A 24,143-nucleotide genomic window follows, 5' to 3' on the forward strand; every position below is an offset into this window, starting at 1 on the left:
GACCCCTCAGGGAGACAACGCTCCTCACCCAGCGTTTGCAGTGACACCCACACGGCGCTGTGGAGAGTCCGGTTCGTTCATTAACTGGAAGTTCTGTGGGTAGTCTAGAGAACTGGAGGGGAAAGCAGAGCCCATTCTGGTTAGCCCAGAGCCCAGCCAAGCTGCGGGGAACCCCTTGGTTCAGGCTCTGTCTGTCTGACCTCCTTTGAGAGATCCCTTACTCCTTCCAGCAGCCAGCTCTTACCCCACACCAGTCCTTTGATCTCCAGCTGGGGGATTGTTGTTCATCTGCCCCGAGGAGAGATGGGGAAGTCCATATCCCTTGGGGATGTTGGTTGCTAGGTTCCAATGTCCTGGTGATTGGATTCACCACTGTTTTCTCAGATGCTCCATTTATTGGAGACTAAGGCCCAGACAGCTAGGTGACACCCACGCCTAATTCTCTTCGCCTGCCCCGAAAGCAAACAGTCCTTTTCCATCCCACTGGGTAACAATGCAGCACATGGGGAAACTGAGGCACAAACAGGACTCAAAAACATTACAAAATATTCCCACTTTGGGACACTCTTCCCCTAGGGAAGCAGGCAGGCAGCTCCCACCATCCCTGCTCAGAGGCCAAACGCGAAGCCCAGCCCAGCCCACATTCCGCCAGCCCCTTCATCCCTGCTAATGCTGAGCTCTCTTTCTGAGCCTCAAAGACCTGATCCTTCCAGCCGGAGCAGCTCGTTACCTGGCTGTCTGTGGCAGTGGAGTCCTCTCTGTTAACGCAACACGACCCGCCCAGACAGGGTGCGTGTCCTAAACGTACGATCCGAGCCTGGGAGCCGGGCCCCATTGTGCTGGGTGCTGCAGACACAGTGAGACTGGCCCTGCCTCACAGAGCTTGCAATCTAAACACACCAGACAGACAAAGGGTGGGAGGGGAAACTGAGGCACCGAGCAGGGACGCGACTTGCCCAAGGTCAGCAACAGAGCCGGGAATAGAAGCCAGGTCCCCCAACGACCACGCCCATGCCTTAATCACTAGCCTGGCCTTCCTCTCTAACACCTTCCATCCCCCATTACCTGTCTTTCCATCCAAGCGACAGTATTTCTAAGGCTCTGACTCGGCTGATTTCTAATGTAATCCAGAGGGTTCTAACCTGTGTCTCCCCTCCTCACGCTCCCTAAAGGCCAGGTGTGATGAAGTGGGGGATTGTCTTGTTTTTCCTACCGTCTATACTCCTCTGCACCACACACCTACATCTCTCCTTCCCCCCCCCACAGGCTACCATGGAGGTGGACGCCGTCGCAAGCCTGCTGAGCGGCACCAGCGCACACGCCCCCCGCCTGTGTCGGGCTGGCTTGGCTGTGGTCTTCACGCTGCGGCTGGTCGCCTTGGCGGTTGGAGCCAGGACCCTGTGGCGGGACGAGGTGGGGGACTTGGCCTGCAACGCCAGCGCGGAGAGCTGCCGCCGCACCTGCTTCGACGACGCCTTCCCCATCTCGCCCTTCAGCCTGTTCGCGCTGCAGCTGGCGGTGATCTTCAGCCATGCTCTGGCCAGCTCCTGGCACTTCCGCCCACACGGCGAGGGCATGGGCAGCTGGCGGCAGCCCACACGCCGGGGTAAGCAGCCGCATCTCTGGCTGCACTTGGGAAGTCTCTTGGCCAAGGCTGTCCTAGAAGGCATCTTCCTGGTGACGTTCCACACGCTCTACAGCCACTTCCCCGTGCTAGTGCAATGCCCTCCCTCTCCCTGCCCGCCGGCCGTGACCTGCGCCATCCTGAATGCCCGGGAGAAGGACACCTTTAACCACTTCATGGCCGGCTCCTCCTGGGCTTGTCTCCTGCTCAGTCTGCTGGGGACGCAGCACGCAGCCGTTCAGATCTTCCAGGAGGCTTCGGGAAAAGCTCCGCGAAAAGGCACAGCCAGGAAACCACGCGTGTAACTGGCCAGGTGTCATGGTGACTCCGCTGGGTCGCCAGCAGGGCTTGAGCCCATGACTTTCAGTGCTAACTAGGAGGAGCCACCATTGCTTGAGCTAAAGGAGTAACTCCTCTGGCTGATAGCACCACTAGGCTATTATCCACTATTATCCAGCCGCTAGCAGGGGACAAAGGCACACTCTGTGTTAGGGTGAGTTGCATAATCACCCCAGAGGGAGAACGAGGACGGTGGTGGAGGGCGTGTATATAGGAGTAAGGGACACGTGTTTTGTCATTTCTCCATCAATCTTGCCCGAGAGTGACAATTAAAGCGACTCTGAAACAACCCCCAGCAGAAGATCAGACCCTCACGGAACAAAGTCTGGCAGCTCCTGGGACAAGGACCGTTTCTTTGTGCTGTTCATACAGCTCCAAGGACGATGGGGCCTGGTGCCATGTTGAGGGCCCCTGGGTGCTACCGTGATACAGCTACTAGGATGACATTTAGACGAGGGAATTTAAGCCGGGTAACAGGAAACATTTGCAAAAGGGCCGAGCTGATTGTGTGGAATAATCTCCCAAAGGGCTCGTGGTTCAAGACATTTAGAGCTGGAGCAGACAAAGCTCTATCTGTTTATCTCCTTACATGGCCCACACCAGCAGGCCTGAGTCAGTGTTTATGCTCACACCTCCTCTACAGGGCATGGAAATATTAGCCTCTTCTTACAGAATGGAGGTGCAGGGTAAGTGCAGAGATTTGACCAAGAACAGCCAAAAAGTCTGTGGCAGAGCCAAGTAGTCCCAGGCCCCTGCCTTAACCCCAAACCCAGCCTTCCTCCCTGGAGAACCACCCTGCACTGGCAGGAGCTGGATGCGGATGGCTTCTCCGGCTCGGAGTTCCCAGGCTTCTACATTTAAAAGCCACGTGTGTTCGAAAGTGCGCTGAGAGAAGACGATAGAGAAGAGCCGAATGAACCTAAAAAGCTGCTAGGAAATTTCAGGTTGTTCCTCCACATTCTAACTGAGAGTTGGGCATCTGATTGAGACTTTTCCTCTCAGGAAGGGTTAAAAGCTCTGACCCCAGCAGCCAAACCCACGCTGCAATGCTAATCCTCTCTGACCACCGGTGAAAGAGGCAGTAAGCAAATTTCACATGATCTCCAGAAATATTGACCAAATGGGAATAATCTCACAGCGACATCTTCTGGCCAAAAAACACTACCTGGATGCAAGCCAGCCTGGCCTGCAAATATCCTTCTGGCTCTCAGGTGGGGTAGCCTGGAGGTCATGCGGTTTTACTACAACAGCCCGTGCAAACATCAGTCATCCAGACAGTTCCTGGAGCCGTGGTAATGGCCATGTAGCAATATTTCCGCTCATGCACTCGCCTCTGGGTGGCTTGCTGGCATTTCAGCAGCGGCGTGATCTATAGAGCGTAAAACACCTGGGGACACGGTTCTGCTGGATGAAGCAGAAAATGGCGTTAAGAGTAGTGGACACACACACCAGGCACAGAGAATCGCTGTTCCTCTTCCGGGATCCCGCAGCACTTTGCTGTACCCGCAGTGGCATCCCCGGTGTCTCGTTATTATGCAGGAGGGCTCAATAGAACTTCCTTCGCACTGATGCTCCTAATGGGTTAAGAGAGCTGCATTCTTTAATCAGACCATTGCTGGGGCACCTGGAAAACAAATGGAGGCAATAGATACAATAGCTACATCTTAACAGTGAATGCCTGTCCCCAGCCATTCAGATGGAGATGAGGTTTGGTGCACAAAGGACATTCCGACACCAGGCAACCCAGTTCTCTCCTTTCTAAAGCCATCCAATTCCTCGGGTATTATTTAAGCTCCTGGACAGGCAGTCATTCGGGGACAAGGGGAGGGTGCAAAGCCTCTTTTTGAATGTAGGCTATTCCAAAGAGAACAAAGCTGGTAGAGCATGAAAAGGCTTTTTGGAACCAGCCACAAAGATTCCCTTTTGAACCCTGCTGCTAACTGACCTGGCGCCCCCGTCATAAGCCAGCAAAGAGCAAGTCAATGGATGGCAGCTATGATGTGTTCACTGCGGGCGCCGGGCCGGGCACCAAGGCTGCAGTAGTTGTTTTGGTGGGGGAGCGCCGGGAGAGGTAAATTTAGCATTGGTGAAAGGTCCTAGCTTGGTAGATCAAGGCCAAACTGCACAACAGGTACAGCAATGCAAGCTTCCCACTAACACACCTCTGTCTGTATCTTGTCATATTTAACTGTAGACGCCTTGGGGCAGGGGCCGGCTTTGTGTCCTATGTCTGTACAGCACCTGGCACCATGGGGTCCTGCTCCAGGACTAAGGCTCCTAGGGGCTACGGTAACACAAATAGAAACTCTCTCCGCCTGGCTGCAGAAGGACACCCTTCAAAAGATGGTCCAAGTCCTCCTGACTTCTCTGCTGAAACTGCCATGGTGGTGATGTTGCAGACACGTTTCATAGGAAATGGAATGAGACCCACCTGTTCTTTTCACACGGGCTGTCAAACAGCCATCAGGGTAGTTCCCATTGACCTGAGCCGAATTAGCAACGAAGTTTGTTACCAAGCCCCCGCATAGGGAACTGAAGGGATAGCAATTGACGAGATCATTATGTAGCATCTTTCAGCCCTAAATGCCCCAGGCTAGTTTACAAATCGACCTACCACTGAAGTGCAGGCACCTTTGGGGAGAAACGGGGCAGCCGTTAAACGTGGCCAGGAAAGTGGCATCACCAGTCTCAGTTATAGGCCTTATAGAACGGTTAGAGCTTCATACTAGGCACGCTAGAGTTATTCTACCTACCACGCAAGATTCATCCCAACCCCCACTAGCTGTAGTGTGCGAGAGCCAAGAGGTATCCAAGCTCGATATCACTTACCTTGCAAGATCTATAAAAGCCCAGGCCAAAGGGAGACCTCAGTAGTTTGAAGAAAAGGAGCCAGGTTGCTCCAACCCCCGTGTTTTAAAACATGGTATCATGAGATGTAATTAGAGGAAGCTCCCAAAACTCTCTGCATTTCAGTCTGAGGGAATGGAAGGACCCAGCACTACCCAGTAGCTTGCAGAACAAGGAAAGGGGCTACCATTTGTTTGGGTCATTGACTGAAGTTTCACACACCTGCTGCCACAGGCAGAGGGGAATCTGTTGAACCCACTTGGGATTAGACCCTAGAACAAAGTCTTGGCAAACCACATGAACTTCTGTTTGACCTTAGTATTACTAGACAAGAGAAGGAAAAACTGATGTGACCAGAGCTGTGTCAGGAGAAGGATTGAAGATTGGAGAACCAGGGTCTTAATACACAAGCCCTTTTAGAATCATGCTTCTGCCATTGGGAACCTTTAGTAAAATCCTGTTTCAATTGAGTATCAATTCCTTCTAAAGAAAATTGTGCTACAGAAAGCAATACTGCTGTAGGGGAGCATGCTCAGGACATGGTATTTTAGACAAGTCCCATTAGGGTTTCATTTATTCAATGTTGTTTTTCTTTCCGGTTTTACACACACCCAACAATGAAACCACTCTGATTAGTTTCCCTACAGGTGTTTGTTTTTAGTGGAAAAGGATTCTGGACCTCTCAAGAGTACAATTAATGAAACCAGCACGGGATTTCCCAGGGCAGACCACATAAAGAAAAGTTGCATTCACGTTTCTAGTCCATCTTCAGTGTTCTTCTCTAGAATTTACCCATAGATTATGCCAGATGAGATTTTTCTGCACACTGGGATGCATCATTGACCTGCAGGGTTTATTATACACCTCTATCTCGATATAACGCTGTCCTCAGGAGCCAAATTTTTTTTACCACGTTATAGGTGAAACCGTGTTATATTGAACTTGCTTTGATCCACCCGAGTGCGCAGCCCTGCCCCCCGGAGCGCTGCTTTACCACGTTATATCCGAATTCGTGTTATATGGGGTAGAGGTGTAACATATTACATATTTTTGGATGTCAGGGAAGCTTGGAAAAAATTATTTTCATCCTTTTCTGTCAGCCACAGATTATTACATTCTTCAGATGTCCAGGGTAACCACCACATTTGTTTATTCTGTATCAGCATCTTCATGGAAGTAACAAGCAAGGCCTTAGTACAGAAAACAGGTGTGCACAGGAGGGGAACATACTTGGGACACCAAACCAAAAAACACTCAATAGCTTTCAAAGTGGCAGCACTAGCATATTGACAATTTTTAGAGGTAGAGGGTATCGACATCTAAGAATCCAGAGTGCATTCCTCAGGCTATAACATCTAACAGCCAATAAACCTGATCTCTGCCTCTCTTTAATATTCAATATGTGCTTAAAAGATTCCAGAAGACTGGGCACATGGCCTGCCCCCCCACACCATACCACAAAGAGGTGTGAAACGATTTTACTCCTGTTTAAGTACCAAGACTGTTGATTCTAGTCTTGCAGGAGGATATGGGTTGTTTACAGGATGACCAGACAGCAAATGTGAAAAATCGGGACAGGGGTGTGTGTGTGTGTGGGTGGATGGGGGGGCGGCAATAGGAGCCTATATAAGAAAAAGACCCAAAAATAGGGACATCTGGTCACCCTAGTTGTTTATAATGAGCTCTCATCCCTTCATTGAAGAGAGGGTCTCGAATCTTTATCGGGGCCATCACTACTCCAAATGGCTAGTGACTGGAATCAGTAAGTTCTAGAACAGTCTGCGTAAGCCATCCTCCCCCACATTTAGCAGTTGTGATGTCATTTCACCAATCTTCAAGTCAGGCTCCCCGGGCTAGACCGCATCAGAATTTCTCGCGTGAAAAATAAAAAGAAACATTGAAAAATTCTTATCAGACCTGCAAACCGGCTTATTAGAGCACAAGCCCAGTCCCTCTCCCACCCGCCATTAGAGAGGACATTCCTAGACCAACTCACCAACAAGCTGTGCAATGGGGACAAGACAGGTGGAGTTTCCCTTGCAGCGTCAGGACGGGATACTCCACCTGACTTGTCCCCATTTGCACAACACAAAGCGTTTTCAGTGAGCTTATGCAGACACATGGACCCAGATTCTCTACAGGACCCCCGGGCCTACACACAAGCTCCTAGTGGCATTTAGCTTCAGAAGGCACAGCCCAAATGGAAGGGAAATTCTCAAGATCCTACCCAGAGAGAGACCAGAGACAGTGTCGGGCAAGAGCATTTTCTTTATTTACATATAGAAAACATTTTCCCAAAGCATCATTTACTTCAGAGGAATGAACCTAGATGAGTGGGTGGCACCGATACCAGGTCTGCCATGTTTCACTGGCTTGTAAGTGATGGAAAACTCGCCCAGGTAGTGGCCAATCATCTCGGGCTGCAAGAGAAAAGACAGGATGATTATTCAGAAACAGGATTGATCTGACGTGACAAGCAGTTGAGAGCCTCAAACGGGAGAGTACCCTGCAAAGAGCATCCCAGACAAGTTGGATTTCATGACACAGAGCTCTGGGATGACTGTTTAGAACTATTCTTTAAAAATACAGTACCTCCACGTGCATCTATCAGGTGCTTGGTATAGGTAGAGATGGGCATGCCATTTGCAGCCAACTGAATTAATAAAAACAACAAGGAGTCTGGTGGCACCTTAAAGACTAACAGATTTATTTGGGCATAAGCTTTTGTGGGTAAAAACCTCACTTCTTCAGAGGTTTTTACCCACGAAAGCTTATGCCCAAATAAATCTGTTAGTCTTTAAGGTGCCACCAGACTCCTTGTTGTTTTTGTAGATACAGACTAACACGACTACCCCCTGATAACTGAATTAATGTAACCCTCTTTCTGTTCCCAAATTATCCAGGCAGACTGACTGTTATTCAGTGAAAGATCAATCTAAACGTTTCAGCCTTCAGACTGCTGCAGGGTTCACTGATACTATTGTTTTGAGCAAGCACACCTTGCCACTTCCCTGCGACGTGTGTGTGTGTGTGTGTGAGAGAGAGAGAGAGACAGAGACATTCGCAAGTCTCGGTGAGTGACAGAAATCGAAGACATGGGGTCAAACACCAGAGTGAATTTTTTTCTTTCGGTATTCAGACAGCTCTAGTCACAGCTGCAGATCCTCCTCTTCCTTATCATATTCAAAAGTGACCCTCCTGCCCCCTCCCTGGACAGCACTCCCACCTCTCTGGCAGATAAGACTGTCTACACTACAGACTTCTGCTGACACAGCTGTGTCTGTCGGGTGTGAAAAGGTGCGATCCCTGACAGATCGCCCTAATGCAGATGCCCTTATACCAGCAAAGCTTGTTTTGCTTGGGGTGGGCTAAACGATCAGTAAAAGCGCAGTTTTGGGGGCATTAGCTGCGTCCATGCTAGGAGCACTTACCAATAGAACTACAGTGCTAAGGAACTCCTAGCGCAAACATGGCTTCGGCTAGGTTTAGGCCACTGTAATTAGCTACAGCAATCCACACTGATAGACAGCCAAAGGAGATGTCGAAAGGCACAAGTGGCAGTTATGAGTTACATGTGTCTGACGAAGTGGATATTCACCCACGAACGCTTATGCTCCAATACATCTGTTAGTCTTTAAGGTGCCACAGGACTCTTGGTTGCTTTTTCCAGTTATGATTTAGTATCGCAGGTGTCTAACTCCCATTTCATGTCTAACTGCCACCTGTGCCTTAAAAAACAAATCACCCCCACGTGTCCAACTCAAAACATTCCCCCAACCAGAGAGCCCAAACAGGTTGATCTACCTTAAGCCCTTCAACAGGCTTTCAGGTTAGATTTCAACCACAAACAAAGCAGGCAAAGAAAATGTTGGTCAGTTGTTTAATCCTTCCTTGTAATATCAGATCACGCCACACCGCACCCGCTGGCTACTTCATTTCCCGTTAGATCGGCAAGTCGGATTTCTCGCTACAGCAAGACATTCTGTGGCTCTGTAACGGAGCCCCTGCTCGGTCACCACCAGGCAGGTGAGCGTAGGGGTGAGGGAATACAGGACTGCCCCAAAGGGTCTGTCTACACTGCAAGAAGCAACATGTTCTTAACACCAGGCAGACCCTTCCCCCCATTACTTCTCTCATACACAGCAGCACGATGTACACTGATTCATTCACTGAATTACCAGGCGGGCAAGCAACCTCTTGCAAAACTTCAGTCTCGGTCTTAACAAGCTAAGAAGAAAAAGCCTTGTATGTAGCACATTCCCCGAAGTCAGACACCACCTTCTCAAAGGAAAATAGAGAATGATTTCAGGACAAAGTTTTGGGGTGGTTTTTTTGTTTACCTCCCACAACAACCTGCCTTTCATAGGTGTTAAAGCCCCATATACAGAGACTCTCCTCCAAGAGAGGGAACTGGCCAAGCTCCAACTGGAACAGACGTTCAAGCAAATTAAAGGGCAACTGGTTTACCCTTTCAGAATCGATCCATTACAGGAAAATTCAGGAGCGGAGACGGGGCCTAAGCAAGCAGGAGGCTGGTAAGTTTCTGCTGCTATCGGGCAGTATTTAAACCTTTCGCTCCTGCATAGCTCACCTTGATTTCCACCTGGTTGAAGGTTTTGCCGTTGTATACGCCGACCATGCTGCCCACCATCTCGGGGAGGATGATCATGTCGCGCAGGTGAGTTTTGACCACCTCTGGCTTCTCCATGGGAGGGGCCTCCTTCTTGGCCTTGCGAAGGCGCTTCAGGAGGGAATGCTGCTTACGACGCAGGCCGCGGTTCAGACGCCGACGCTGGCGAGCACTGTACAGCTGCATCAGCTGCTCGCTGAAATAACGAAGAGGACTAGATCAGCTGGGGGGGTGGGGATAGCTCAGTGGTTTGAGCATTGGCCTGATAAACCCAGGGTTGTGAGCTCAATCCTTGAGGGGGCCACTTAGGGAACTGGGGTAAAAATCTGTCTGGGGACTGGTCCTGCTTTGAGCAGGGGGTTGGACTAGATGACCTCCTGAGGTCCCTTCCAACCCTGATATTCTATGACTCTAAACATGAGTCAGCTCATATGTAACATTTAGATTCAGTGAGGAAAGGAGCGAAACACCAGAAACGGACCTGGCGCCAGGATCCCTGGGTTCTATTGCCAGCCGTGGGTGGATGGAATCACCATTTGTTCACAGTTGGGAAAGATTCAGGAGTGAGCAAATCCGTAGTCCAGCACTGCTGAGGACATTCCAATGAGATGCAGAGCCATGTATCAATTATTAATGATGTTCGCTGTGGTACTGCTTAACGATCAACCAAGGATTGGGCTAGGAGCTATCCGAACACAGCAGTAGATGGTCCTTGCCCCAAAGACAGTCAGCCATGACATCAAGGAAGGCCACAAGCAGAGTGAACAATGTGTGACAACTTTTTGAGGGTGGGTTTACTTAGAAGGGGGTTAACTAAATAGAAAGAGAGGAAGGGAAGTGGATGAGGGGGGCAAAGCTGAGGCGAAGAGATTGAGAGATGGAGCAAACAGCCAATCGATGCAACATCCAGACAAACTGTAGAAAGTTTTCTGAATGGCCAGAGGTCCCTACTCTGGCAACTCGCCTTCCTGCAAGCTGGACTCTAGGGCTCCTCTCTGCAGCTGCACCCCACCTGGGTCCTAGCGCCCTCAGAGTTAGGGGCTCTCCCCTGCACAGTTCTGGGCCCATGGAATGATGGGGGAGTGGCCCCTGTTTGACACCACCCCTCCTCCCACACTCTGGTATCCTTAATTTGGACGAAGCGATACGAATGAATATGGCAAATTACTTCCATCAGAACACGCAAGTAAAATAGCAGACAGCAAAATGCTGCTTTTCTATAGCCCTTTGTACTCAAAGATTCCAGGGCACATTACCCATATTAATGCATTTACCCTAAATTAAGTCTCCAGGAGGAAGAGTGATAGTGTCTTTATTTTATAGATGGGGAAACTAAACAGAAGGTCTGGTCTTGTTATAAGGTTTTTGCCTGAGCGGATAGGAAAAAAAACTGTTCTATCCAAATTAAGGAACCACAGCTTAATCCCAATGAACACTTGGGTCAGAATATGGTCCACTGTCATTGTTAGGAGATGAGAAAATAAAAGTCATATAATACACTTGGCCCCAAACTACTTCACAATCCTGTTTAAACCTGGCTACTTCTGCAGTGAAGACAGGGCCTACAGACCTGTTGCACAGAATGTAGAGAGCTTGATTTCCAGTCATGGGCTCTGGCCACAAGACCTGCCGTCATCTCTTAACATAACCTCATTGCTTGGTTTGGTAACGGGGGAGAAGGGTGCCAATAAGCAAGAGTTACTTACTAGGACATATCGAGGAGCTGATCCAGATCGACACCTCTGTAGGTGAATTTCCTAAAGGTACGTTTCTTCTTCTGTTCGACTTCCGCCTGGATGGAGAGAACCAGAGGGAAAACAGATGAGGCCTCCAAATTACAAAGACATCCAAGCAGGCGGGACGTTTTGCCAGATACCTTTGCTGCCCTGCTCCCATGTGTTTACCAGCCCAGTTATTGCCCACGTTTAGGTGTTACCGGGGGAAGAGGAGCACATGCGTGGTAGTTCATTAGTCTCTGTAAAAGTGCTCTGAAGAATAGAATATAAATGCTGTGAATTATTCGTAATGATTCACTGTTCGATAAATATTAATGCTCCTTTCACTTTGGAGCACACAGACCTAATGAACCCCCCCGCCCCCCAAGGGTGAAGCATTCCCATGGCTTAACTGGGCACATCCATATTTTCAAGAGGTTGGTTACTGGACATATCTGCAGCCCGTTTCGCCTGGAGGAGCACAACCTACATAAACCAACCCTGCTCAGACTGCTCCCAGCCCTCCCCAAACCCACCTTCAGCACCATGCCCAGCCCTACAACAGCTCCCCAGAGTGGCCCACGAGTTCCATCAGCCTCCCCCAGCAAGCACCCCACATTACACAGCACCCCCACAACCACATGCGTCATTGGCACCCTGTCTCCAGACAACTCCCTGGGTGCCCCGTCCTGCCACAGCACACGTTACACACACTCAGGCCCACAATGTTCCCTGAGCCCAGCTCCACACATTGTCCGTAGACAATCTCACAACTCTCCCCTCCCCCGCCCCCAAGACACAACGCTCCCTCAACACAGAGCCCCCCAAGAGTCACAGACATCGCCTACACAACACAATCCCACCGACCTACACTGCACACACCCGCAGCACCGCCAAGAGCCTCCCAAGACACATGCACAACACTCACACCCTAACTACCCCATCACAATCCCTGCCCCTCCCCCCTCCCCCCACAACGCACCCCCCCACGCCGCTCGGGCCCCAGCCCCGGAGAAGACGGGGGACTCCACGCCCCCGCCAGGGCCCGGACCGGGCTGCAGCAGCTCAGCCAAGCCCAGGCCCGTTCCCCCCGCGCCCATACAGCCCCAGACGTGCAGGGGGCAGCGCCCTCCGGGGGTATCGGCACCCAGAGCCCCGGCCGAGCCGGCCCCGAAGCGGATGGAGCCGGATTAAGGGCTCCGGCCCAGGCCACTCTCACCCACCATCTTGGCCGCGTCTCTTCGGAAAGGGCTGATCTCGTCCGGGCGGCGCCTGATATCGCGAGAGCAGGGCAAGGGGCAGGCCCCGCCCACTACGGCTTCAGCGCAGCCGTTCCGCCCTCACTGAGATTTAAAGGGGCCGCCGCTAAAAAAAAGAAAGTGGGCCGGGGGGGCGGGGAGAGAAGCGGTGTTAGTCTCGCTCATCCCTGCTGGCGCAGCACGTGGGATGCCAGCAGCATAGGGTGACCAGATGTCCCAATTTTATAGGGACAGTCCCGATTTGGTTTTTTTTTTCTTATATAGGCTCCTATTACCCCCCTCTCCCTGTCCCGATTTTTCACACTTGCTGTTTGGTCACCCTACAGCAGCAACATGGCCCACCTATCCATTTCTAGGGCACCGCCCTACCCCAGACATACCCTAAAACCCTAGTCTTGCATCTGAAGAAGTGAGGTTCTTACCCACGAAAGCTTATGCTCCCAATACTTCTGTTAGTCTCAAAGGTGCCACAGGACCCTCTGTTGCCTAAAACCCTAAAGTCTCATCCATGCTGGCCCCCATCTCCTCTGCCACCCCCACCCCCCAATCCCACACTTATCCCTAAGGTTGGCAACACTGGGGGCTGTTTTCTCAGCACCCCCACCCCACTCTTCCACCTAATGTTAATACTAATCACAACCAGTACTCAGCTACCTGTGCAGGGGGTATTTCTTGCAGCTTTTTGCAGCACTCAGCAGAGAGAGATGAAGTAATAAAGGGACTGTTGGCAACCCTACTTATTCCCCCACCCTGCTCCAGACTAGCCCCAGCTGAACACAGCCCCCACCCTGGCACAGGCTGCTTCCCAAGGTGGCTACCCCCGGGCACACACCGAGGCCCCTATGGCATCCCCCACCCACATGCAGGTCCTTATCCAGCTCAACTTACCACAGAGGGTAGTAACAGATCTCCTAGTCCCCCTGGCCGCTGCCTGGTGCTCTGTCCTGCCACCTTTCCTACCTGGCTTCTGCCCCAGAAGTTGATACCCCACCAGCCACTATTCCATGCTAGGGATGTTTGACCCCTCTCCTCAATCCAAGCAAACATCCTAGAGAAGTCTGCCATCTGTCTACTCTCTGGAGGTAGGGGCTGTGTGCTGGTTCTTCATGTCCCACCTACAATCCATCACTCCCGAGGTGGCTGCTACCTGCCAAGTATTCACCCACCTGGGCCGGCCCTAAGCTCCCACAAATCCTGGCCCATACCTCAAGGGCTTTTTGGTGGAAGTGGGTTTCAAAGTAGGCATTTCCCGAGGTTTTAGGAGACTCCCCTGGACTGTAGGGCAGTCCTGGCTGTCACCTTTCACCCACCCCAGAGATGGCGGCAATTCAGTGGTCCTGTGGCACAGAAGATACTCTAGATCAGACATGTGCCCACACCAGAAACAAATATTGGAACCTCTCCCCATCAACTTGGGAAGGAGGTGGGGAGATGTCCAATAATGTGACTGAGATCACGAACCAACCCTTTTTGGGTGTTGTAAAACCTGACTGATAAAGTTAACTGTGAGAATGAGGGCAAAAAATAGTATGGAAATAGCTATTGGTTAAGCAATAAACCATTTCCTCTATAAACCATTTCCCCGGCCCATGCTTTGCATAAGTTCACTGGAGGCTTGGGTTAGGAGCTGATCGAAAATTTTCTATTAAAAAGCATTTTGTAACAGAAAAATGCCTTATTGGTTAACTTTCATGGGAAAGATTCCATTTCTGTCATAATGAAATTTTTAGAGGGAAAAAAATAGTTTAAAACTGAAAATTGTTCAGGTTCCAATTTGTTTGTTCAAAGAAAAGCTGAAAGTTTTTGAGAAAAATAAAAAACGGTTCCCCTCCATTTTCATCAACATTTCCTCACAGAAAAAAAGTCACTCCCTGCTGGATTCTAGTTGTTTGGCTAGAATATAGATTTGAGTCCTTGTGAGCTTTATTAACTAAATTAATTTTAAGATAAAAAAAGAAAATTACAGAAAGGATATTGGATAGTTTCATTTTAAAGGACAGTGGCTCAATAAAACGTGAGTGATCTAACATAGCACAGTGGGACCAATTCTCAGTTACTCTATTCCTGTGCTTGGGGATACGAAGAGAAGAGGGACTATGTCACCTGTGGTCTCCCCATGTTCTGAGTACACGGAGGCCCTGCTTGCCCACTTGGTGTAAGTTAGATCAGCCTCAGGGCTGCTCTAATTTATGCTGCTTTTCATCTCTCCCTCTAGGCCCTAGGAAGCAGCAAATAATCATAATCACAGTACTCTGGCTATGCCGACAATCTGCTCCCTACGCCAGGGTCTAGGAGCAAGGCTGTCAGGTGATTTTGAGTCCTTCAGCTCTGCACTCCAACCGTACAGATGCCTGGGCAGGGTGGGAAGGGGCGGATGGAATTCCAGGAAGATGAAGATGCTGCAGAAATTGGAGCAAAAGCAGGAGGTGAGGAGCAGATGGTTGAGGGGAATCCCCGCTGAGAAAGGGCAAGGCAAAAGAAATCCCCATCAGTGCAGGACTTACCAGAACAAGACATCAGGTCCAGGTGGAGGCAGAGAAGCTTCTGTAGAGCTGAGTAGGCTGTGAAGCAAAGCAGAACGCTTAGGCAGGGTGCTCGTCCCAGGTACGCAAGTAGCCACCTTTCAGAAGTAGGAGAGACCACTCGGCCATTTCCATGTCTGATTAAATGGCTGGCCCCAGCTGAGACCACTATGAAGGATGCTCCGCTGCAGAGGTAGGAGCTCTGCTTTCTATCCACTCCCCTGGGCTGAAGCAGAAATCTCAGGTCTCTGGCTTCTCTCCTTACTCTCCTTTTTCTTGTCTCCTATTCCTTCCTTAGTCCAGATGGAGGGAGAGAGCAGGAAAGAGGAGGCAATGCCTCTGTGCTTCCAAGATAAGGAGGCAAAGAAAACCTAAGGGAGGCAACATGGCTGAGATTTATATGGGTTTCAGAACTGCTGTCTCCTTGCTTCCCAGTGGGTGGCACCATAAAACTGTCCGTCCTTTTTCAACTCATCTAGGAGGGAGCAGAGAATTTGTCTCACACATTAGGTAGGTCTTCAAGGCAGAGTTAACCTGGGTTCTTACTCAGGTGTTGCCCCTAAGCCCTCTCCCGTCCACACACAACACCCTCTCACCTGAGTTTGGTGGTGCTCTGAACCCAGGCTAGCTGGCGACATGGATTGGAACTTGGGTGCTGCTTTCACTCACACTGGTCCTCACTCACTGTTAGTGTGGATGAAGCTAAATCACTCAAGTACTGATAGTCCCCCAATGCCTTCCCACAATTCTCTCCCTGTGCCCAGAACAGACAAGTGTCCCCTCCTGCCCTCCACCCCCATTCACTGGGAAAAAAAAATCACAAAGCATCTTTGTTTACTGCTGCAGCAGCCCAAAGAACTATGGGATATGCCCCCAGAAGTCGGATAGGGCTTTGTACTAGTCTAGACCCAACTGCCAAACACCTGAGTTAAGTGCAGTGAAGACATGCCCAAGATCAGATTTCCTAATAGAACTGTTCCTCCAATACTATCATTGGGGCATTTCTCGCTCTTGCTCACAGAATTTGGAGAGCCTCCACCCTGCTGTACTTTGTGAGAGGATTCACACATAAGCCTTAGGCCAAGGTGTGGCAGACAAATGCTGGCTCAGTTCTTAGCATAGGTTGATTCAGTTTCTGTTGCTGGGCAAAGCTGCACTTCAAACAGATTTAATGGTTTATTAAACAAAACCTGTCCAACCATTTAAAACATGCCCCTGCCATGTTGCAATTCCAAACAGCTGAAGTGCAGAACTGGAAAGCAAACCTGGTTTAGAAATTCAATGCATCCAGTCAAGCTTGCATCTCCAAGCTGCACAAAATACAAGATGAAAAGCACAAATAAAGAAGAGTTAAGATCTTCTCCATTATCCTGCCCCTTGTTGCAGTCAGTTACCCCAATGCAACATGAGAGTACAATGCTTCCAAGTCAGACGCCTAGGATTTTACACTCTTTGCTTTGGTTTAAATGACCAAATGTAAAATCCTTCCATTCTGATTTGGAAATATTTTCCTGCGCAAAGACCAGGCTAACAGTGAATCGAGACCCATGACATTTTTACTAAACTCCAGTCATTGTAGGAGTTAACATAGGGAAGGAAGAGTCTTGTTCACTGCAAGTAATAGCTAAGATTTTAAAGACTGAGAGCCACCGCTCTGAAATATCGTGCCCATGTAAAGGATCTCAAATTGGACACCCAAAATCACTAGTCACTCTGGAAAATTTAGGTCTCTTGAGTGTTTCTTTATAGATGACCAGGCGAGCTAACAAATAGGTCTACGGTCACAGAATACTTGAATAACTGGGTCATTAGAGATGCATTCAGCATAGTTTTCAGAGTCGCAGCCGTCTGTATCCGCAAAAAGAACAGGAGTACGTGTGGCACCTTAGAGACTAACAAATTTATTTGAGCATAAGCTTTTGTGGGCTACAGCCACAAGTACTCCGGTTAGTCTCCAAGGTGCCACACGTACTCCTGTTCTTTCAGCATAATTTTAAATTCAAACTTTTAAATTTAAAAAAACTAAAGAGCTACTTCTGCCTTATCTCCCCACCGTAGGCTGGCAGTGGAAAGCGAGCAGATTGCTGGCCATAATGCAGTTTTTGCTTTAAGCTTTGCGGTTCATCTTCTGCCAGTGCCTGCCGTGCTGCTGAGGTGGCATTTGTGACACTAACACAGCAGGAGCACAGTGCCACTGCAAGATCTGCTTTCACTCCCCATTTAACAGTGATTGGACAATACGGACACAAGCTGTTTAACATTCAGAGACCCCCATGCTTTAGCACTGAGAATCAGTGTAAATTAATCCACTATAGAAACTAATTTACCAGCTCCAAGAACAGCCAGAAATTGCTCAGGAACCTGCTTCACATGGTCACTCCAGTTTTTCCTTTTGCAAAACTGGGGGCTCAGGAAGAGGTGTAGAGGGGACTACAGCCACCATTCTTCTCTGGAGAGGGCAGAAATCGGGGTTAACCTCCCTATGCATTGTTCATCTATTCAACTAGAATAGTCTGTTTTCACTGTGCATCTATCCTACCATTTAAAATCCCATTTTAGCATTTTTCTGCTTGCTTCACCCATTAAAAAAAAAAAAAAAAGCTAGTTCTACCCCCGAGTTATCAACGCTCAACTAAAGCACCAGGCCTGAAGTTAGCAGAAGCTAGTGGACTCTTGATGCAGAGCCTAGGAGTATCAGAGGTGAACAATTGAGGATGGAGAACAAGAAGCAGTGGTTGGGTGCAAGGAGGAGAAAGGCTGAGTGTTTAAGCAATGCAAAGACAATGCAGAATTTAGCTTCATTTTTTTTTTTGAGTTACGGTCAAGTTGAGTTATGGTCCAGTGACATTTAAAGATGGGATCAGAGGGTACTGCTAGCATCCAAATTACATACAGACATACACACACACACAAAGGCCTTAGTTTGATTGACTTGAATTGTCTCCTCCCTATATAAGTGTCACAGTTTGTTATATTTGTACTGAGATTACAAGCATAACTTACACACAGCAAGTAGCAGCAGAGATGTGAAACTCTGCAAGTGAAATTTTCCAGCATTAATAGAACTACATCAACTTGTGTTCAGAAGCTTGCAACTAATTCATCCAGTCTCTAAAATTCTGACCCATAGCCTTCCCCAGATGTGCCAGTTGTCTCTGAAGTACAAATTACTGTGCTGTACAATGACAACGCTAAAAGCAGGTTGGAGCCAGACATGCAAAGACAAGGGACCCAGCCCTGGCTTGCAATCTACGCAATCAGCAGATGAAAGATGGAAGGTTGAAGGACATCAAGAAGCAACAGAGCAGAGCTGGTGCTGCAAAGTTAGTTCTCTGTTTTAACACTAAGGTTCACAGGCCAAATGAAGTGTTCACAGGATTTAGCAGAGGCATTGAAAATTCAGGCTGGAGGGAGCACCTCAGAACAGGAGGCTGCATGGAAGAAAGAAAAGCAAGATGGGGGTTTAGTTACTTGCAGAGAGGTAGGCAGAAGCCAAGTTATGCAGGGCTTTGAAAGTAAGAACAAGGAGCTTAAATGTGACACAGAGGTTCAGGGGAAGCCAATGAATGGGTTTGGGGAAGATCTGGGCATAGTGGGAGTGGCTTCTGTAGGTGGAGATTTGTGGTAAATTCTGGATGTGTTGATGAAGTGTCACGCAAGCCTACAAGTTCAAACTAGTTTAGTTTGCATTCTGAACCATATATGAACCCAGCTCTGTGAAGGCGACACCACAGTTCATTAGCTCCCTACGACCTGCCCCGAAGCACTTTCTTGAATAAAGCAGCTAGCTCTCATACCAGTTTGCAAACAATTGGGAGTTTAATCCACTATCACTGCTCAAACCAGCACAAAGCTGATTCCAGAGGAATTATGCAGTGGAGGATTTTTTTCATAGATCAGATCCTTGATATGGGGAGGTAACACTACCTGGACTTGTACGAGGACACATGAGAAATTAAAAGGATATCCCAAAAGAACAGTGCAATATATATATTGCCACTGCTTTTATATATATATCAAAAGGACCTCGAAATCTCAGAGGAGTTAGTCCCACTCTCTTCTTTGAGATGGATATATTCTTCCATTAGACATTTATGTACTTTGATCTCACCTCTTAAATTAAGAGCTTGTATATGTTTACACGTTACATTTAGGATTTAAGATTACTTTGCAGCCTGATAATCTTGAAACTTAACCCACCTTTAATTCTAGACTAAAGCAGATCACTGAATTAACATGCTAATGCACCGTAATGCATCAATTCCTGCTTATAGTCACGCACATGTAAGAGACAGAAGAGGGTTTTGGAGACTCATAATGGTATATTGAGTCTTTCACCTGTACATTACCAGTTCAAATCCAGATCAGGCTGGTACGGACCTAAAGCTACTGAGGTTCTTCAGTAGCCTATGAAATGAATTTAATGGTCTCAGTCCAAATCCTACACCAGCCCAATCATATCACTTGCATTAATGGCTGAAAGGGCATGAAGAGTGCATTATGCTTTCACTTCTAGGCAGTACCTAAAGGTCCTGGTTGAGGCACAGAGCAAAAAGTGTGGGTAAGTGTGCACTGATGCTCTACCCACAAGGACTTCTTTTCCAGGGCTGTCAATCTGGCAACTTTCATGAGAACCCAAATTCACATGGAAAAATTTGTAAGAAAAAAAAAAAATGGAGACAGGCTTATGTTTCTAATCCAAATGTACTTCTCTTTATTCAAACCAGGGGTAATCACTGGTTAGTGCAAAATGCACCTAAACCTTTTGCCTGAGGGAAATCTACATCTTAACAAGGCCTCCGTTAACCCCTAATGAAATCCACAGAGGATTTTAAAGAGTCTGAAGCACAGATCTAAATGCTGTACTTCGTAAGTGACACTGTGCATCAACAAGTCTGCACCTGCATTGTTACCAGTTCTATACTGTCAGGTAACAAAAGCAAAATACACTCAGTAGATTTCTTCTTTTAACTCCCAGAGTTTCTGGACCAACTGCCCCACCATTATGTTAGAAGTAAAGGGGTTGAAACGGACCATCACTTCCAACATTGCTAACGGAAACCCTGTTTTAAATTAAAAAATAAGCCAGCATACATAGTAGAAAATTTCTCTTAAAAATTTCACAATCTGTAAATGTATATATTTTTCTTTAAACATAAAAGTTTACAATATACGGTAAAACAAAGGCTCAGGAAAAATAATTTCAAAAAAAGAAACCTGAAGTTTTGAATTAAAGCTGAAGACATTTTTAAAACCCTGTAGTTTGAACCAGTGACATTTTCTTTATTTGTGCTGATGGGTTAGAGAAAGGAATATATTTAAAACCTGCAGTCCAAACACCCACAGCGTTGCCTTCAAAAGCCATCCCCCCTCCCATTCCCCTCCCCCAATGTTGTTAGATTTTTCTTCCATCAAGTATGTGATTGTCACAAGTTCAGAAGTCTGGGATTCCCGGGTTCAGCTGCTACCAGATATCCCACTGTGGACAGGACTCCCTGCATGTGCTAGCGTCTGTAGGGGTGAAATCCTTGCACATTATGGTTCTGTCCTCGTCCAAAACCACTTCCTCCTGCAGGTGGGCCACTTGATGGTGGCACCGAGGGGCCTCCATAGGAGGGGGGCTGCTGGCTGGGGTCGGAGAAACCTTGTCCAAAACCGCTCAAGTCTTGTCCATAACCTGGGAAGAAGAGGAAAAGGCTGCAGTAAGCTTCTATTACAGTCCACACGCTCAAAGGTAGAGGCACAGCACCATTTCAAAACTGATGCCACACACACCAATGCACAGCCTTATGAACACACAATGATGTGCTGATCTAATACCCAGATGATAGTTGCTTTGACATTTGACCAAGTTATTTGGATTTACATGTAGAAAATACAGGAACTGATAAAAGGCAGAGAGGAGAGGGGACTGAATGCCTAATTGGAGATAGTGCTTTTCACTCTATAGCAAATCTTACCCAGGCTGGTGGTGACCAAAATGTCATGCTACTGCTGTTCAGAGGCTTATGTAAAGTGGGTTGGTAGTATCTATTAGTCCATAATGGATAAGTGTTCATATTAGCAAAACTAGCATTCTGTCAGTTTCAGCAGAGGTAGAGAAGATTAATGGGGAAACATCTGTCTGAAAATTTGACAGTTACTATAGTTGATGTTTGTAACTGAAAGGAGTTAGTGAGAGTTTGTGATTTTCGGTTTATTTTGTGTACAGCCAATTTTAGTTTCCTGTGTATGGTCAAGTTTTCCTTTGCTGAAAAGACCCCTATAAAGATAACCGTAGGAAATTCTTTTAAAAGGGAGTTTTAAATACTAGGCCCTGAATGTATTTTTTTTAAGATGATGGTTGCATCAGAAACTAGAATTTTCTGAAATTGTCAATTAAAAAACCCAACTTGACAGTGTCCCTTTCAAAGTTTGTGGTGACTGGACTCCCATAAACTTCCATCAAATCCACAGACCAGAATCAGGAAGCTTTGTTATTGCTGCTATTGCCCCCATTATGTGGTTAAAAAGGGAACTTCAGCTAATTGCCATCCAAATCCAACACCCTACCCCGGCGTTAACTCGCTGCACAGAACCAGCTGAAATGAGCAAATGGTGTGGCAAGTTTCTTCTCAAAGGTAGCTCAAAAGAACGGCAAAAGCTATTTTATCATCAACTTCCCACATAACTTAAGCAGGCAGACTATATTTCCAATGTAGCAAAAACACAAGCAACAGATAAATAGTTATATTGGAATAGCCATCCCTTCTGTGTACCCTTGCTATTCATACTAACACAACTACTGAGTTAGTCTAAGCTGTTTCACCAGACTTACTCATTTTAAATCTAAAAGTGAGCTGTCCCTCTGTGAACTTCATGCTCATTTATTCTGTAAATCAGTATCTTTCTGACAGGGTAACAACTAGCTCCCTTTCCCTGAAGAGATCATAAAGGTAACTACAGAATCAGGAGACTTTTACCTCCTACCACATCTTCCTCCTGCCTTGTCAATGAGATTGTAACCTCCATTCTACGACATAATCTGGAGCTGAGGTAAGAGATTTTGGAGCAACAGGTTTAGAGTAAGCAGGATGACAGAGGAGACAGAGAGACAGCCTTTCAATTTGGAGGAAAAAACTAAATTCCTGGAAGGCAAATGGATGTGTATTAATAGTAACTTACTAAAAGAAGTTAAGAAATCTAACAGAATATTTCTAGTGATTAAAATACAACCGTCAGTCATTACAATGGCATCAACGTGAAATTCCACTAGGCAAGACAGCCTTGGTAAGAATCCTAGAATTACTCAGTAGATCTCTGGGACTCACATTTTGTCTGCACAGGGTTAAAGCAGGTTTAACTCTGCTAATCCAAAGCAACAGTCTCTTGGCATCTCCTCGGTATTTCAATTCCAAGCTCTGCCTGTCTCACAGGACTTACTACCACTAACGAACCCAACGATGCATTGCGCATGGGCTTCCCCGTTTGAAGATTTCTCAAGCTGCTAATTCAGCTGTTTTTGACACAAAGATCAGTAGGCAATCTTAAATGCATTAATTTAATGCCAAGTGGTGGGGTTCGGAGTAAAGATAATCACATTACTCTCACCAGCATTATGGCTTCCAGTGAAGAGTTATGAAAACCAGAGCTCTGCTGGGTTGTTTGCCACAAAGGAATCCAGCAGTCAAACAAACAGCCAACATGGGGGAGGGGAGGGGGGCACTGTTCTTTCCTCCAGTGAACTATCCCACCATTGGTCTGCATTGTCACTTCCAACAGTGACACATAGCTGATTCACAACTCCAGAGTGACCTGGTTTCTAAGTCAGTTGTGTCAACAGTAGCAGGCGATACTGACTCTGTTGCTTAGGGTAACTAAATGCAATTTGCTTACACAAGACAATCTAAGTCTTGCCAATGCAATATCTTGGGAAGCGAACAGCAGTGGAGTCATATTCCAACGACGTGTTTTTACTTAGGCCAACTAACAGATATTTACAGTAGATTATCCTTGAACTGTAAAAAGCAAACATTTCCAAGCCACCATACTTATCTCACCCACCCTCAAAGAGAAGAGACCCTGAAAGAAACAAAAGTTAATTTCCCAAATGCAGATAAAGTAAGAGCATTGGTTGTAAATAGGCTCCACCTACCTAGGATATATCACTGCTCAGCCTGACCATAAGAGTGTAAACAAAGTATTGGCGCGTAGCCTGAAGGGTCTTGAGAATAGGTACCCAGCCCTAGTAAGAAATGAGGAGACCAGGGTGACTAACCCCAAGACAGCCCTGTACAGAGATATAATTTTTTTTTGGGGTGAGGGAGACACACCCTTGTTAGAGTTTAATTTACTAGAGTGTTTACATTTATCTCAGCTGTAAACATAGCAGCATTTATGATGCTGTGAAGCCAGGATGAATCTGTAAATGCCAAAACGATTAAATACTTTGATGCCTCTTTAAAGTCTATAAACTCTATGCATTTAAGTGAAAACATGAAAAACTTGTTAACTGCCTTTTGTATACCAATGCTGCTAGCTGAATTGCAAATGACATATGAAGTTCCAAAGATCTTAAAGAGGTTAAAAAGATCTTAAACATAGCTTTATAAACATGAAGAGGTTATTGACTTGGGTGGTGATACACTAAGTTGAACACTTCTATCACTGTGTACATATACTGTGAGAGTGCAGTCTTATACAGAAGTAGTTTGCTTTCTGGCATGAATTTTGGGGTGAGAGAGATTAATCCCACTAATCCATTTAACAACATTATCTAACCCTCTTCCTCCTCCCAAAAAATCCATTAACCACTAAGGACTAACTACAACCAGCATTTCGCTGTAGGAAAAAATGTCTCCAAGATTTATACAAGATGCAGCTGGTACTACATATTCCTTACACCAGACACCCCAACTATCCCTCACAGCATTGTTTTGAAAGTCAGTCAATTAAACTGAGTGGTGAATTTTTTAAAGTGATAATTGGAGGTTACTACATAAAAGTCTTGCAATAGGAACTTTAGAGCAGAGTTCCCTGTATGGAAAGTTTATATATAAATCAATTATGCCTTTGCTGTTTGGATCCATTTTAATTATTGGTATTAAAAGACTTGGCTACCAAGTCTGAGACAAGATACATTTGTATGCATCAGTTTTTATTCTACTGAGTAAATGTTTCCTCTCATATGTAACAGAGGCACATTTCCAACAAGACAAGAAAATCTTC

The 24,143-nt window shown here is 47.1% G+C and overlaps 3 protein-coding genes across 8 annotated transcripts in view; 1 reads left to right on the forward strand and 2 right to left on the reverse strand.

Annotated features, from left to right (window-relative positions):
- The first annotated feature begins 1,272 nt into the window (after positions 1-1,272).
- On the forward strand, positions 1,273-1,985 carry LOC117868773 (gap junction beta-3 protein-like). The gene has a single exon (XM_034754990.1). The coding sequence runs from the start codon at positions 1,273-1,275 to the stop codon at positions 1,927-1,929; it is 657 nt and encodes a 218-aa protein (XP_034610881.1). The 3' UTR covers positions 1,930-1,985.
- Positions 1,986-7,060: 5,075 nt separating this feature from the next.
- On the reverse strand, positions 7,061-12,520 carry RPS15 (ribosomal protein S15). The gene is made up of 4 exons (XM_034755443.1): positions 12,379-12,520; positions 11,147-11,232; positions 9,402-9,636; positions 7,061-7,230 (listed from the first exon to the last, which is right to left on the reverse strand). The coding sequence occupies exons 1-4, from the start codon at positions 12,379-12,381 to the stop codon at positions 7,117-7,119; spliced, it is 438 nt and encodes a 145-aa protein (XP_034611334.1). The 5' UTR covers positions 12,382-12,520; the 3' UTR covers positions 7,061-7,116.
- A 6,216-nt stretch (positions 12,521-18,736) lies between these two features.
- The window catches only part of DAZAP1 (DAZ associated protein 1), a 36,753-nt gene continuing 31,346 nt past the window's right edge, over positions 18,737-24,143 (reverse strand). For 4 of the 6 annotated variants that reach the window (XM_034755621.1, XM_034755618.1, XM_034755617.1 and 1 more), the window contains one exon: positions 18,737-20,613. In XM_034755621.1, the coding sequence (XP_034611512.1) occupies positions 20,441-20,613 (173 nt within the window). In that variant the 3' untranslated portion in view covers positions 18,737-20,440. Of the gene's footprint in view, positions 20,614-23,070; positions 23,161-24,143 lie in introns of those variants that run through there. The other 2 variants (XM_034755619.1, XM_034755620.1) reach the window with 2 other exon arrangements.

The sequence above is a fragment of the Trachemys scripta genome, chromosome 22 (genome assembly GCF_013100865.1).
Source record: "Trachemys scripta elegans isolate TJP31775 chromosome 22, CAS_Tse_1.0, whole genome shotgun sequence".
NCBI lineage: Eukaryota > Metazoa > Chordata > Testudines > Emydidae > Trachemys > Trachemys scripta.

Coding starts and splice junctions, on each gene's coding strand:
- LOC117868773 (XM_034754990.1), top strand. CDS start 1,273: ATGGAGGTGGACGCCGTCGCAAGCCTGCTGAGCGGCACCAGCGCACAC.
- RPS15 (XM_034755443.1), bottom strand. Junction 9,637..11,146: donor CAGCTCCTCGATATGTCCTA/GTAAGTAACTCT, acceptor TCGTTATTTCAG/CGAGCAGCTGATGCAGCTGT. Junction 7,231..9,401: donor TCAACCAGGTGGAAATCAAG/GTGAGCTATGCA, acceptor TTTCTCTTGCAG/CCCGAGATGATTGGCCACTA.